Raw genomic sequence first — 15528 nt, forward strand, 5'->3', positions numbered from 1 at the left:
AGAGGTTCTAAAGGGGGAGAATTTTCGGAAGTACGAACTTCACCCCTTAAATGTTTTATATTTATGACCTGGGTAACGAGACCTGCCTGTGACAAGTATCAATAAGAATGGTGGGTCCACATCTATCAATAGCAAATAGCACTTGATATTTTTTTCAATTGATGAGAGATTTTTCTCGTGACCATAGTTACACATTATATATTTATATATGAACACAAAATAATCTATATATGTATCCCATGTATCCTTGTATGATGACATCATACTCACACTTCCTTCCTCCGTTTTTTTTTTACACTGACCGCAAACAAAAAAAATGAGTCAATGATTTTGTTTTATGTCCACTTTGTCATTCTTTCACTATTTATAGGCTTAACTTAGTATGTAATTAAAATGTAACAATTTTCTACCACTTAAATGCATTGACAGCTTTTTAGACTTCATCTTCATTCAACAGCATATTTGGTATGCCGTCTGCAATGGGAAAAACACGACCAGTTTCAGGGCATTCCAATTGACCTTCCAAAACATCAATTTCCAATAAGAGGTGGTGTAATCTTTGTAGCAATTCTTCGTTGTCGGCAACATTAGCTGGTTGTTCTTGGGGAATGTCATCTGCCAATTCAACCTGAGAGCAACAATGAAAAAACAGAATTTAACTTTGATGGTAACATATGAAATGTAAAGGGTACACTACTTACTGTTTGTGCTGCCAAATACACTGTATTCCAATCAAGTTTTGGTAGCAGCCTTTCTATAAATGTGGGATTGAATTCTGTTTCCACAACATCCTTCTTGGTGATCTGTAGAGGAGAACAACAATTTAACATGTCCAGAAATAGATTTCCTTTGATCGTTACCGTCAATCTCAGTGGATAGCCAACTTTAACACCCTTAATGGCTTTGGAGGTAAGAAAGTTGTAGGTGCTTAACTTCATTTTCACTTAAAAAGTCAGATTCTAGCAAACTTTTAAACTTTTGCCCAATGAAGCACGTTTTACGTTTTTGTCAATATAAACAAATCGAGTCCACCGCACAGTGTTGCACATTAAAGTAACAAAGTACTGTACACAAATCAATCTTAAGATTATTGTTATGCAAAGTTTACATTTACGAAATTCACTCGATTTCAACTGTCGATTCAATTGCTTATACCCCGTTTGCACTAAACCGGATATAATAAACCCACTAAGTTTCAAGTGTCAACTCCATTGGTCCCGGTCCACACTAGGGTGATTTCAATGAAAAAATTGCGTGAAATTATGCGTCTCTAGATCGAGTTCCATAGCAGAGTAAAATCATGAAATTGATGTAGTGGGGAACACGATCTAGAGACGCATAATTTCATGCAATTTTTTCAATGAAATCGCTCTAGTGTGGACCGGTACTTGCTTATATTTGATTGGGGAAAATCCGGATCCAAAACATTGGTGCAAAATGCCATGACATAGAACTGGTGCAAGTTGCCATGACTATGGACTGGTGCAAAATGCCATGACAATGAATTGGTTGTTGTTGTTGTAGCAGCTTCTACAAGTACATGCAAATCTTTATTTTATTGATTCGGCTCTGCCTCCAGCTCCAAGTTCAGAAAGGACGCCACCTGAATAGGATTAGTCCAAAGAGAGAGAGGAGTTAAGTCAGTCGGGTTGGCTGGGCAGTTAAACAGGTGCTGCGTATGCGGACCGGTGCCACATGCTGGGCAGATATTCCGCGTGCCATCAATCCTGGCCCAGTAAGAATTGAGGCGGCTGCACCAAACAGATCTAAGTTGTGCCAATACGACTCTCGTTTGTCTTGGCAGCCGTTGGTCTTCCGCTGCCACGGGTGGTGGATGATCTTCGAGGACGATATTCGCACTGTAGGCTGCCAGAGCCTCTGCAACCGCATCAGTATGAATGTCTCTTAAACCTGCCTGGTATGCACATTTATCTAGAGGTTCTCTTTTATATCTTTGGACCTCTCTCTCTAGACCTCTATAATCCTCTCTAACTCGCCTGGGGGGTTCAGGCATAACCACCAAATGGTGATTTGGGTGGAAAAACTCGACAAGATCAATGAAATAGGCATTTAGCCTGTCACAAACTTTACCGATATTGGGACCTGACGCCATGAGTGTACAATCATCTGCGTACGTAATTAACTCAATGCCGTCGGGAGGGCGTCGAATTGCAGAGAGGTAGAGGTTAAACAGTTTCGGAGATATCACCCCTCCTTAGGGAACTCCCTGCTTCACTCTACTGGGTTTGGACTTCCTGTCTCTGAGTTCAACGTACGACTGGCGACCACACAAATAGTTGATGACCCAGCATTTCAGACAAGGCCGGAGGGTAGTATTCTCGATATCCTCGAACAGCCTAGTATGGCTGACCGTATCAAACGCTTTGCTACTCGGATAACATATGCAACATCATCCATCGTAAATTGTGGCGGTTCTTCCTCGGCTGGAAGAGATCGCAAACGACGCAAAACACTTCTCTTCGCCCGGTCGCTATCGGGGTGCTCGATAAATTGTCGGCAGAAATAGCCAGCGCACCTCTTCGGATCTGTCACAGCCACGCCGTTAAACGAGACAATTGTCCGATCGTCTCTCCTACTAGGGTTCGATAGCGCCTTAACCGTTGTCCACAATTTATTACAGACGGCTCCAATGTTGCAGTAGTTTAGATGTTCTAGCCACTTTTTCCGCTTGTGTTCACTGACTAATCTATTGACTTCCATGGTCAGTTCCCTGACTCTGGGGTCGTTAGGGTTCGTGCGGCGAAGCTCATCACGCTCATTAGCTAATTCCGACGCCTCTACTGGGAAATTGGTCTTATTTCAGGTTATTTCGACCAGCAGGGATAAAGCGAGCGGCTGCAGCAGTGATGATGTGTCGGAACTTCCTCTCTGCTACCCGAACATCAGAGGGACTGGGCAGTTCTTTGAAGCGTTGATTAGTGAACTCTCTGAAACCTTGACAATCCGCTTTTCTATGGTTAATGAAAGTGCGGCGTTCAGAGGCTATGAAGTCTGGTGGTCTGTTTATGGAGAAACAATGAATTGGTGAAAACGTCTGTCACCCTTGTAAATGTCATTGGTGATCCACCCGAATTTTCACCAATGACATGTCACTTGCACCCATGATTCAATTCATGATTTGACATCGAACATTTTGCTGGGCTAATAGTAAGTTTACATTTACGAAATCGAGTGGATTTCAACTATCAATTCCTTTGCGTATACGTAGTAGTAGTAGTAATATTTTATTTGAGTCTTCTTCTTTTCTTAATACAGGTAATCAAAGCGAAATGATGACATGGATAAATTCTTAGAGCTATTGTTGTCTTACTCTAATAACAATAAGTGAATGAAATGCTACATGCGAAATATGACAAAGCATAATGTAAAATGTAAACAAATAGTAGTATGAAACATAAGGCTTGCTCCAGGCCTCGACTATGACGATCAGAGCATTATTGTCTGTATAAATAAATAAATAACAACAAATTAAATCTAAATAACAATAATACAGGCTGTTAAACTGCATAACAAACAGCGATATTGTATATATAATACAAATTGAATTGATAATACATACATATGTACATACGGATGTATATAATTATTATGTGTGAAATTAAAAACGAAAGCTCCGCAAAGAGCAGTGGAATACTAATGTTTATAAAAAAATTTGTGCAATTGATATATTATCACAGATAAAAGGTGGTTATGTTATCCTCTATGGGATCCAGGTACTGATTTGGTAAAAAAGTGTGGTAAAGTATAATCATCTATATCTTCCTCCAGAGCCTCGTTTAGGACGCCCACTGACGATAGATAAGATGATTCGGTCCAGGTTTGCGTATACGTCATTTGACGTTTAAGCAATGAAATTGGCAGTTGATATGGAGTGGATTTCGTAAATGTAAACCTAGCATAATAAGAAATTTACATCAAGAGTTTTCCTAAATCCAGTTTTATATAAAAGTAACATAAATCTTTAAACAGTTTCATTCCTCACTGCCATCTTGATGTGGAAGTTTTAGTGTAAATACGGCCAAACAGCCAACGGTACTGTACAATACATTTTATTTTGACATTGAGTGTTAATAAATCAAAGAGATTGTCTCTCTTCTTCTTATTAGCCAGAGTTTTTGATGGAATTGGTTTTGTAGTGCATTTCGATTGGCAATCTGTTGATATTTTATGAAAAATTAATTAAAATTTCGAACAATTTTATTAACAATTCCCATTTATTCGGTTAAGAAGTTCTTGTAAGACATAAAACAAATAAAATGGAGGATATTTTCCATTGGTGTCGTGAAGGAAATTCAATACAAGTTCGTTTGTGGTTGGACGATGTGGAACACGACATGAATTTGGGGTAAAGATTTGTGAATAATTCCTCACAAAAAGTGAAAAATAAACATTATTAATGGAATGTGGAACAAATTTTTGTGTAAAAAGTTATGCAAAATGAACCTACACCTATAAAAGTGAGATGATGACCCTCACAATTCTCGTTGGCAATTATTGTGCAAAAACAATGACGTCATGTTTTTATTTTTATCTAAAATCTGAATATCAAAAAGATTCAGTGTTATTAAAATTATGCATGTCCGTCTGTCTTATTAGAAATTGTCTGAAAGCAAGACCAGCATACACCTACTTTGTTATGTATACATATGGGTGTGTGAGTGGTATGTTGTTGGGTGATGTTATTTTGGCGAATGATTGGAATGGTTGCAGAGAAGAGAGCTACCATTGTGAGAGATAATGGAAAAAGATCAATGAAACAACAAATCATATGCTCAATGTAAACAAATCGGAAATCACTGGTGTGTAATTCGCCGACCCACCGCAGAAAATTATGAAAAGATTACCACAGATAGTGATTTTTATGCGGATTCCAACGATGTATTCCTTTTGTTGCGGAAATGTATACTTCCCGAGATATAGGCCTCCAAAGTTCCGAAAAACTCCCTTAAAAAAAATATGACCGCGTAGCCGAAATTTAAACTTAAATCCGGCTACTTAAGAAAACTTGCTATTTGAAGGAAATTTTCGTATTTTTTCTGCGAAGGGTCGGTAAAGTAAATTTGGGACCAGGATGAATGTTTGGACTGGATTCGGATATTCGGATCGATCTGAAATTTTTATCACAGGTAGGGCTTGCAGTGGTGATCACGCCAAAGTATAAATGGGCAGGAAGTCCATAATTCCCGAGATATAGGCTCCGAAAGTTCAAAAATTCCCTTTGTTTTTTTGTTTTCCCTTTTATAGGCGGCCTTTGGCCGGGGAGTTAAGACTTTCTCCTATGGGCAGGAACAAATCTCGGCTAACGCGAACAAAATTTTGCTTTAAATCGAAATTTTTTTATCGTCGATCCGAATCCAGTCTGTATATTCTACTTATGCCTAAATTTGTTCGGTATAATTTTATTAAATAATTTTTGATTTTCTTTAAAAAAAAAATATTAAATTTAAAAACTAATTTATACTCTTTTTTTCGTAGTGATGATCATGGTTTCAGTCCCTTGCATTGGTGTGCCAAAGAGGGCCATACAAAACTGGTTGAAACTCTGCTGCAAAGAGGAGCTCGTGTCAATGCCACAAATATGGGTGATGATATTCCTCTTCATCTGGCAGCTGCTCATGGTCACCGTGATGTTGTACAAATGTTACTGCGTGAACGTTCCGATGTTAATGCTGTCAATGAACATGGAAATACTCCATTGCATTATGCCTGTTTTTGGGGTTATGATATGATTTGTGAAGATTTAGTAAATGCTGGAGCCTCTGTAACAATTGCAAATAAAGATGATCATACACCGCTAGATAAGGCAAAAGCTGGTTTGGCAAAGAGGCTACAAGATTTGGCAGAACGTAATGGCCAGGAAATGAAGAAAATCAGTTTTAAGGAACAAAGTTGGATGGGCTTTAAGACACGGTCGAGAGATGCAACACTTTCGCGTTTCAAGGGTATTAGTATGGGTGATTTGGATTTACATACAAAAGTGGCAGTTACCCCATCAGGTGAGACATGGCGTGGACGTTGGCAAAAGAATGATGTTATTGCCAAGATTTTAGCCATACGTCAATGTACCTCAAGGATATCAAGAGACTTTAATGAAGAATTTCCCAAGCTAAGAATTTTCTCACACCCGAATATTTTGCCTATTATTGGAGCTTGCAATTCGCCACCAAATTTAATTGTCATTAGTCAGGTGAGTAAATTGATATTTTTGGTTAGTATGCCATATTAAATAATCTTGAATTTTGTAGTTCATGCCTCGTGGCTCATTGTTCCATTTGTTGCATGGAGCCACTGGTGTTGTCGTCGATACATCGCAAGCTGTGCGCTTTGCCCTGGACATAGCCAGAGGTATGGCATATTTGCATTCACTGGAAAGAATAATACCAACATATAATTTGAACAGTCATCATGTCATGGTAAGTTTGGCAAGAGCATAATAAGCGTGGGTTTTTGTGAGGACTTAACATTTTTAGATTTTTAGAGGTTCTTTGAGGACAACATGAGTGGAGTTCGATTTTAGAATTATGATACGAAGACATAGACATTTGTTTAATTACTAAGGATCCTAAGAGGATATTAAGTGTGGATTTTTTTTAAAGATATAAGGGGGACCCCAAGATGTCAATAGACGTGAATGTTTTAAAGATTTTTAAGACGACCCTAAGAGTGCAAAAGACCTTATTTATTTAAGATTTTAAAGTCGACCCTAAGAGGTTAATTTTTACAGATTTTTATGAATTCAATAGACCTGGATTTTGTAAAGATTTTTAAGTCGACCCTCAGAGGATAATGACGTGGATTTATTGAAAATTTTTAATCAATAAACGTGGATTTTTAAGACGATTTTTTTATATTTTTAAGACTGCCCAAAGAGGCCAATGACGTGGATTTTTCAAATTTTTATAAGACAATCTCAAGACATCAATAGACTTGGGTTTTCAAAGCTTTTTAAGGCCATCTAAAGTCGTCAAAAGACTTGGATTTTTAAAGATTTTTAAGACTACCGTAAGACGTCAATAGCCGTGGATTTTTTTAAAGATTTTTAGACGACCGTTAGAGGTCAATAGAGGGGGATGTTTTAATGACTTTTAAGACGACCCTATGATGCTAATATATGTGACGTGGTCAATAGACCTGGATTTTTCAATGATCTTTAAGACGACCTTAAAAGGTCAATAGACGTGGATTTTTCGAAGATTTTTAAGACGACCTTAAGAGGTACAGTAGACGTCGGTTTTCGGAAGATTTTTAAGACGACCATAAGATGTCAATAGACCTGGATTATTCAAACATTTTTAAGACGGCCTTAAGAAGTCAATAGACATGGATTTTCAACGATTTTTAAGACGACCTTAGGAGGTCAATAGACGTGGATTTTTCAAAGATCTTTAATACGACCTTAAAAGGTCAATAGGCGTGGATTTTTCGAAGATTTTTAAGACGACCTTAAGAGGTCAATAGACCTGAATTTTTCAAAGAGTTTTAAGGCGAGCTTAAGAGGACAATAGACGCGCATTTTTAATTATTTTTAAGAGGTCAATAGACGTGGATTTAAGGCGACGTCAATAGGCGTGGATTTTTCAAAGATTTTAAGACGACGTCAACAGGCGTGGATTTTTCAAAGATTTTAAGACGACGTCAAGAGGCGTGGATTTTTCGAAGATTTTAAGACGACGTCAATAGGCGTTGATTTTTCAAAGATTTTAAGACGACGTCAATAGGCGTGGATTTTTCAAAGATTTTAAGACGACGTCAATAGGCGTGGATTTTTCAAAGATTTTAAGACGACGTCAATAGACGTGGATTTTTCAAAGATTTTAAAACGCCGTCAATAGACGTGGATTTTTCAAAGATTTTAAGACGACGTCAATAGGCGGGGATTTTTCAAAGATTTTAAGACAACGTCAATAGGCGTGGATTTTTCAAAGATTTTAAGACGACGTCAATAGGCGTGGATTTTTCAAAGATTTTAAGACGACGTCAATAGGCGTGGATTTTTCAAAGATTTTAAGGCGACGTCAATAGTCGTGGATTTTTCAAAGATTTTAAGACGACGTCAATAGGCGTGGATTTTTCAAAGATTTTAAGACGACGTCAATAGGCGTGGATTTTTCAAAAATTTTAAGACGACGTCAATAGGCATGGATTTTTCAAAGATTTTAAGACGACGTCAATAGGCGTGGATTCTTCAAAGATTTTAAGACGACGTCAATAGGCGTGGATTTTTCAAAGATTTTAAGACGACGTCAATAGGCGTGGATTTTTCAAAGATTTTAAGACGACGTCAACAGGCGTGGAATTTTTAAAGATTTTAAGACGACGTCAACAGGCGTGAATTTTTCAAAGATTTTAAGACGACGTCAACAGGCGTGAATTTTTCAAAGATTTTAAGACGACGTCAAAAGTCGTGGATTTTTCAAAGATTTTAAGACGACGTCAATAGGCGACCTTTACAGGTACAATACACGTGGATTTTCAACGATTTTTAAGACGAATATTTTGTATTCTTTTTGAGAGGTCAATAGAAGTGTATTTTTCAAAGATTTTTAAGACGACCTAATAGGTTAAGAGAAGTATATTTTTCAAAGATTTTTAGGATGACCTTATAATGTCAATAGACATGGATTTTTCAAAGATTTTTAAGACGACCCTATGAGGATAGTAGGCGTGGATTTTTAAGACGACCGGAAAGGTCAATAGACCTTGATTTTTTTAATAATTTTGAAGACAACCTTAAGAGGTCAATAGACATTGATTTTTAAAGATTTTTAAGACAATCCTAAGATTTCAACAGACATCGATTTTTTTGAAGATTTTTAAGACAACCTTAAAAGGTTAATGACGTGGATTTTTAAAGTTTTTTATACTCTCATTCGTTATTATCTGTTCATAGTACATTTAGGTCCACCATTCCTATTATTGCTTTTTGTACAAACATAGGCTGAGGATATTTATCTGTCGACAAAGCCGACTGTTTATTTTATATTTGTTTTTATCTATGACATTTTCATGAGTTGATTTGAATTCATTCCAAACTTTTGAGCCAGACACTGAAAATAGAACGTGACATTTTTTAACATTTAGGAGGGAGAGGAGGTAGGTGAAAGAGCTCCTTTTCACCCTTCTTATCCATTAACTGGAAACATTTTCATGAAAATTTTCTTAGTCTGGCAAAAGACAAAGCAAAATTTTCATTTGTTTCGGCAGGGAAATTAATCGTAAACTTCCATGAAGGGGCCTCAGACACAATTTGTCCTATCGCACATCTCATTGAATATAAATTAACAAATTTCCTATTTTGCAGATTGACGAAGATTTGACGGCCCGCATTAATATGGGTGATGCAAAATTCTCTTTCCAAGAAAGAGGTCGCATTTATCAACCTGCCTGGATGTCACCGGAGGCTTTGCAAAAGAAACCTGCCGATCGTAATTGGGAAGCTAGTGATATGTGGAGTTTTGCCGTTCTGCTGTGGGAATTAACCACCCGTGAAATTCCCTTTGCCGAATGGTCACCCATGGAATGTGGTATGAAAATTGCCTTGGAGGGATTGCGTGTTAAAATTCCACCAGGCACCTCACCGCACATGTCGAAGCTGATAAATATTTGTATGAATGAAGATCCTGGTAAACGACCTAAGTTTGATATGGTTGTGCCGATTTTAGAGAAAATGAAACGTTGATTTTAAATTTTGATATTCAATTTCTTTGCCAAAAGTAATAATTTTAGTTATATTTGATGAGTGTGTGTGTGTTTTTATATGCAATAATACCAAGAAGGAACAAGTGTGCCTTACAAAAAAAAAAACAACAACAAAAACGAATAGTTAGGGATTTTTAAATATTTTCTTCCGAAAAAACGGTGCTCGTTTTTCATACTAATGTTTTGTTTAAAACTAACAAATTTAAAGAATTTTTTCTCTTTTAACTCTTTAACATGAAGCAGAAATTAATCTCTAAGATATAATAAATGTATTTTTTGTATTTATATATATTTTTAATTTTTAATTAAAATTTAATTATTTAATAATCAAAAAAAAGCAAAAACAAACGCCAATATATTAACTATATTTTTTTTTATAATGAAAAAATAAAATAACCAAAACAAACAATAAAAGCTTTTATGAATTTCCTTCGCCGGTTGCAATAGCAGGGGGTTGCTAAATATTCTCTCCTTTAGTTGGCCCTTTTGAGAGAGAGCACATTTATGGATAAAAGGAAAGCTTTAATTTTAACCAAATAAAGGAGTGTGTTACAAAAAGCTTCATCCCCTTTCTGTTTCTTAATGTTTTTCTTTCTGAACAAATATTTTTTTAGAAAAATCCTATTTATACTTGAAGTTGTATAAAACGTCAAAGGACAACGTACGCGATGGGGTTTTATAACTTATATTTTTTCAGGATTAATTTTGACTAACAAATGTCGTTCGAGATGAAAATAATTAAACAAATGCTAGTTTAAGCATTTGTTTATTTCTCTCAGACACAACCAGGGGAAGAAGAAGCATTTGTTTATTTCTCTCAGACACAACCAGGGGAAGAAGAAGCATTTGTTTATTTCTCTCAGACACAACCAGGGGAAGAAGAAGCATTTGTTTATTTCTCTCAGACACAACCAGGGGAAGAAGAAGCATTTGTTTATTTCTCTCAGACACAACCAGGGGAAGAAGAAGCATTTGTTTATTTCTCTCAGACACAACCAGGGGAAGAAGAAGCATTTGTTTATTTCTCTCAGACACAACCAGGGGAAGAAGAAGCATTTGTTTATTTCTCTCAGACACAACCAGGGGAAGAAGAAGCATTTGTTTATTTCTCTCAGGCACAACCAGGGGAAGAAGAAGCATTTGTTTATTTCTCTCTTCTCAGTGTCGATACCATTTGAACCATTGGCAAATAATACTAGAAAGGAATACAAATACATACGATATCTACATTAAAAGACAACATTGATGAATCGTACACGACATTTCCAATTCGTTCACACTCCTTGCAGACTGCCCTTTGGGATCGTTGACGAATTTTTCACACAAGTGTCCCAGTATTCATGCACGACAACTTGGGCGACAAGGTAAGCGAAGCTGTCGTCGACGGCGACTTCGACGACAAAAAACCCGTTATTTCGTTGACGACAGCTTTACAGACACTGTCTTGCTATTTGTCGTTAACGACCCTACTAAAGACAATTTTATTTTGTTGTCGTGTGTCAAATTTTTATTTTTATTACATTAAAAAAATAGATCATTTTATAAATTTTATCTTACATTAATAATGATTCGTTTCTGAATATTCTCCGATCTACCTATTTTTGAATGTATCCGCGCCTCGATTTCTCATCACAACCTATGGAGGGGCGAACTCCTTTATATATGGATTCTGAAAAAAGAAAACATAAATGAATGTTGACAATAATCACTAAAATAATCTATACTCTTACCATATACCACTGCCACATCTTTTAAAACCGCTGGAAAATGTTCCATCTTATCAGCATCCGAAGCACTCGATTGTATCCGTCGTGTTTGTCTGTGTCATATTCTATCTTATTGTGAAGAAATATGACACAACTGCGCGACTCCTATTGATATTCCGAGATGTTTCAAATATCTGTCAATTTAAACCCTTTAACGCTGTTATTTCGGTGTCCGCGGAATAATTTATTGGTTTTCTTTGGTAAAAATTATTAGAAAGCCTTGCTTTATCGACTGAAAGAAAATTCGGCGTTAATATCTCAAAAATTCGCGATGATGACCAAAAATAAATGAATATTTTTGCACCGGCAAATCTCTTCTTTTTATTGATTGAAAGTAATCGCAAAAGTATCGAGAAGTGATATCACATATGATTATTGTCAACGTAGTGCTGGTTCTGTATCGCACAAAATGAGCACAACGTCCCTGACCTACTTTAATGCACAGAGAGTTGGGTATAAAGGAGAAATAAAAAATAATAACCATTTGTGTGATAAAATGTGTTGAGGAAGAGAATTGTATTTACTCTTATGCACAATATATTAAATGTTGACATAGGCTATTGTCATAATGGTGGTAAGTGCAATGAATTTTTTTTATAACCTGGACCGTTATTTTGAAACATCGTTTGAAAAAGAGGAAAAATAGTGATTTCTTGTTGGTTTTTCAAAAAGGTTCTAAAAGGACAATAAGCGTGGATATTTAATGATTTTTAAAAGGACTCAAAAAGGACAAGAAACTTTTTGCTTTGGATTTTAGGGTGGTTAATTGAGGACAAGAGACTCCGAACTTTTTAATAATTTTTGGATTTTTTAAAAATGTCAGTTTAACAAAATTTCAAGGATTCTAATTTATTTTTAAAAAATTTTCTAGTCCTAGGGTAAACTTTTTAATGAATTTTAGAATTCCCCAAGAGGCCAAGCACTGCGTATTTTATACGGATTAAAGCCAACATATTTTACGAGGGCTGGAGGATAAGTTTCTGGCTCAGACAACAATTTAAATGCAATTTATCAAATTTTTAATGATTCTAACTGATTTTTTATAGATTTTTCTAGTCCTAGCGTAAATTTTTTAATGTATTTTTAGAACCCAAGAGTATAATCAAAGCGAATTTTATACGAATTAAGGCCAACAGATTTTACAAGGGGTGGACGATAAATTTCTGGCCTAGGCAACACTGCTTGGTCTTGGCAGTCCTGGTAGATCTGCAATGAAGTGAAGATAGAACTTAAGGACACGTTCTTATTGCTTAAGTGCATACGAGGGTCATTCGAAAACCTTCTGGCCTAGGCAACTTGCAGTGTCGGCAGGTGACATTTGACATTTTTTTGGAAAGTTTGACAGTTTTTAGCCTAATTGTACTCAGGTTACTTTTACATATGACCATGTGTTGGCTTGTTTACAGTGACTTGAAAAATTACTTTACAAGAAAATTGAATTTACTTGTGAACATTTTCGTCAGATAATTTTGCACACCTTTCGACGTGGATTATGACGGCAAGAGCGAATCGATCAAATTAAAACTTTGTATGGCGATGAAGCACCATCCTATAGTACTGTGAAGAACTGGTTTAATGAATTAAATTGTGGTCGAAATTCGCTAAAAACGAAGGTCGTGAGGGTTGTCTAAAAATGGACGTTGTGCCAAAAAAAATAAGCTGCGCCTGAATTGAGAATGCAAGATCGTCATGTTATTCTCCCTGAGATAGGGGCATCCTTGGGTATTTCTTCCACAAGCTAACATTTAATATTGTATGAACACACGGCGGCAAAAATAGATTCTTCTAGTTAGATCGAGCAAAATTGGATCCGTGCAAAGAAATTGTGAATAAAAACGAGCACGGCGCTTTCAACGACGTTTACAAGATCGTCACAGACAACGAATCTTGGAATGCTTAGGAGCCCGAAACAAATGCTTAGGAGCCCGACCACTTAGGTCTTCGAAAGTGAATCAAATCCAACGAAAGTTGTTCACGTATGAAGCACGCTTCATTCAAACGGTCACAGACAACGAATCTTGAAATGCTTAGGAGCCCGAAACAAAACACGAATCGACCACATATGTAGGTCTTCGAAAGCGAGTCAAAACCAACGAAAATTGTTCATGTAAGCAAATGGTCGCCTGTTTGTTCGACAAAACTGACAGTGTGGCGACTGTACGTCTTGAGAAATGTAGGACGGTTAATTCTGAGTGGTACACTTCTACTTGTCTGAGGTTTCCTGAAAAATTCAAAAAGCAAAAAGACGAATCATTCTGCATCATGACAATGCGAGCTCTCATATATAGATTCAAACCAGCGTCTGTTTAACCGGACAAAACGTGGAATTGATGGGTCATGACTTCATTTGATTTCCGCACATCAAGAAAAAAGGCGTGGTCAACTTTCAACTGCTGATGCTTTGGAGTGAAAAAAGTGAGTCACAAAAAATATAAATATAAATCGTGCTGGAGACTACTTAGGAAAACAATAAAACTATTTTTGATGGTAAATATGTATTCGAGTTTTCATTGTTAGGCCAGACATTTATCGTGCGGCCCTCGTACCGGTCATTTTAGTTGGTCATAGTAGATATTTTTCAACATTTTCCGGCCATTATATAAGGAAGTATGGGCTTGCCGTTTGAACGTTTTGTGGGGGACGTACCTGATGGACTGGACCGATATAGTAAATCTCAGAACTTGAACAAAATTTAAATGAATTATTACTATGTGAAAATTTCGGCTAATATCAATCAATTCTTTCGATAGTTATTGGTGCGATTTGTCATCGTAGGATTTGTTGAAGTTTTCTGGCCATTATGTCAAGGAGATTGGTATGGCACGCTAAAAAATTATGTTATTGTTATCAGGACCGCAAGGACTAACTTCGGTAAAAATTTCATCACGATCTCAATCTGCACATAAGTCAAAATTTTTGTGATGTGGTACCAGAAGGATTGAGCCGATATAGACCATCTTTGAGCTTAAAGTAAGAAAGAATTATTAGGATGTGCAATATTTGAACCAATAAAGTATGTAACGGGCAAAAACTGTCATGCTCATTAAGCATTTTAGTTGCTGACCGCAGGATGTTTTGTTTTGATAGATTTTGGGTCATTGTCTCAAGAAGTAAAAACTTCCCCCAGCAAATTCACAGTTTTTTTTTAAATATTATGGGGGAGTGGACGAAAGTAGTCTATGTGTGAACTTGGCGTAAATTTAGGTTACTCCCTACGATAGTACGCACGAGTCAGTCAGACAGAGGAATGAGAGCTACTCCGAATTACATATTTGAAACAGATTTGGTCTTATGTATATGAGGGTGTAAAAATCTCCAACTTAGAACAATTCATTTGTGCCCAGTTGAATATACAACAAACAACATTACTTTTCTACAAGCATGGGAAAGTCCCAGGCATAGCTTCACTATGTTTGTGTCCGTCTAATCCATCTCATCCCTTCCCTTTTTCACAGTTTCACATAATTCCATTCAAAATTGTAGATTACTAGAGTCAAATAACAATAACCCTACTAAGATATACAGGTGTATGTTATATAGTATACATATGTATGTATTTTATGTACGACTTACCTTACTCAGTAGGGACATTGACAAATTCTTTAAAAACTCTTAAGGTATCTGGGATTCAAAACGAATTTATAAAACACACATTTTTCTTTTTTATTTCTTTCATGGAAATTTTGATTTTTTTTCAAGTGGAAACAGATTTATTTCATTTTTGTGGATCCACATCATGTGGATCACATTTCATCATTTCCATTAAACGCGCACGAACAAATTTATAACAACAAAGCACAACAGAAGGAAACTAATTTCCGGGCAAATATCAGCATTCCCGAAGATTATCCTTTGCAATTTCGGATGCAGCAATTAAACTGCTTAATAAATTTAACGCTTTTCTTGTTTTTTCCACAGATTTTAAATTTTTTTACATAAATTGTTAAAAAAAACGCGGGAAAATTTCAAATTGATATACATGTATTTTGTTTTTTTAAACGCACACGCAACACGCAGAGTTATAGGTTTTGCCCTAATGGAA

The 15528-nt window shown here is 36.4% G+C and overlaps 3 protein-coding genes across 3 annotated transcripts in view; 1 reads left to right on the forward strand and 2 right to left on the reverse strand.

The window, feature by feature from the left end:
• Window positions 1–15092, reverse strand: part of LOC141403654 (ras-related and estrogen-regulated growth inhibitor) — a 222209-nt gene extending 207117 nt beyond the window's left edge. The window contains exon 1 of the mRNA XM_073986394.1: window positions 15060–15092. Coding sequence (XP_073842495.1) covers window positions 15060–15077 — 18 coding nt within the window. The 5' untranslated portion in view covers window positions 15078–15092. The remainder of the gene's footprint in view (window positions 1–15059) is intronic.
• Window positions 329–1022, reverse strand: Trmt112 (tRNA methyltransferase subunit 11-2). The gene is made up of 3 exons (XM_073983038.1): window positions 861–1022; window positions 702–803; window positions 329–628 (listed from the first exon to the last, which is right to left on the reverse strand). Exons 1-3 carry the CDS (start codon window positions 936–938, stop codon window positions 434–436), a joined length of 375 nt encoding a protein of 124 aa, XP_073839139.1. The 5' UTR covers window positions 939–1022; the 3' UTR covers window positions 329–433.
• On the forward strand, window positions 4084–10134 carry Ilk (integrin linked kinase). The gene is made up of 4 exons (XM_073981369.1): window positions 4084–4366; window positions 5497–6208; window positions 6267–6434; window positions 9323–10134. Exons 1-4 carry the CDS (start codon window positions 4278–4280, stop codon window positions 9698–9700), a joined length of 1347 nt encoding a protein of 448 aa, XP_073837470.1. The 5' UTR covers window positions 4084–4277; the 3' UTR covers window positions 9701–10134.
• Window positions 15093–15528: the final 436 nt, after the last annotated feature.

Source organism: Musca autumnalis, unplaced genomic scaffold (genome assembly GCF_047663935.1).
Source record: "Musca autumnalis isolate F117 unplaced genomic scaffold, ASM4766393v1 scaffold_4, whole genome shotgun sequence".
In the NCBI taxonomy this organism is placed as follows: Eukaryota; Metazoa; Arthropoda; class Insecta; order Diptera; family Muscidae; genus Musca; species Musca autumnalis.

Excerpts from the sequence above, each read along its gene's own strand:
- Trmt112 (XM_073983038.1), bottom strand. The coding sequence starts at position 938 with ATGAAGTTAAGCACCTACAACTTTCTTACCTCCAAAGCCATTAAGGGT. Across the intron at positions 804-860 it reads GCTATCCACTGAGATTGACG|ATCACCAAGAAGGATGTTGT; the intron begins GTAACGATCAAA and ends TCTCCTCTACAG. Across the intron at positions 629-701 it reads TGTATTTGGCAGCACAAACA|GTTGAATTGGCAGATGACAT; the intron begins GTAAGTAGTGTA and ends TGTTGCTCTCAG.
- Ilk (XM_073981369.1), top strand. The coding sequence starts at position 4,278 with ATGGAGGATATTTTCCATTGGTGTCGTGAAGGAAATTCAATACAAGTT. Across the intron at positions 4,367-5,496 it reads GAACACGACATGAATTTGGG|TGATGATCATGGTTTCAGTC; the intron begins GTAAAGATTTGT and ends TTTTTTTCGTAG. Across the intron at positions 6,209-6,266 it reads ATTTAATTGTCATTAGTCAG|TTCATGCCTCGTGGCTCATT; the intron begins GTGAGTAAATTG and ends TGAATTTTGTAG.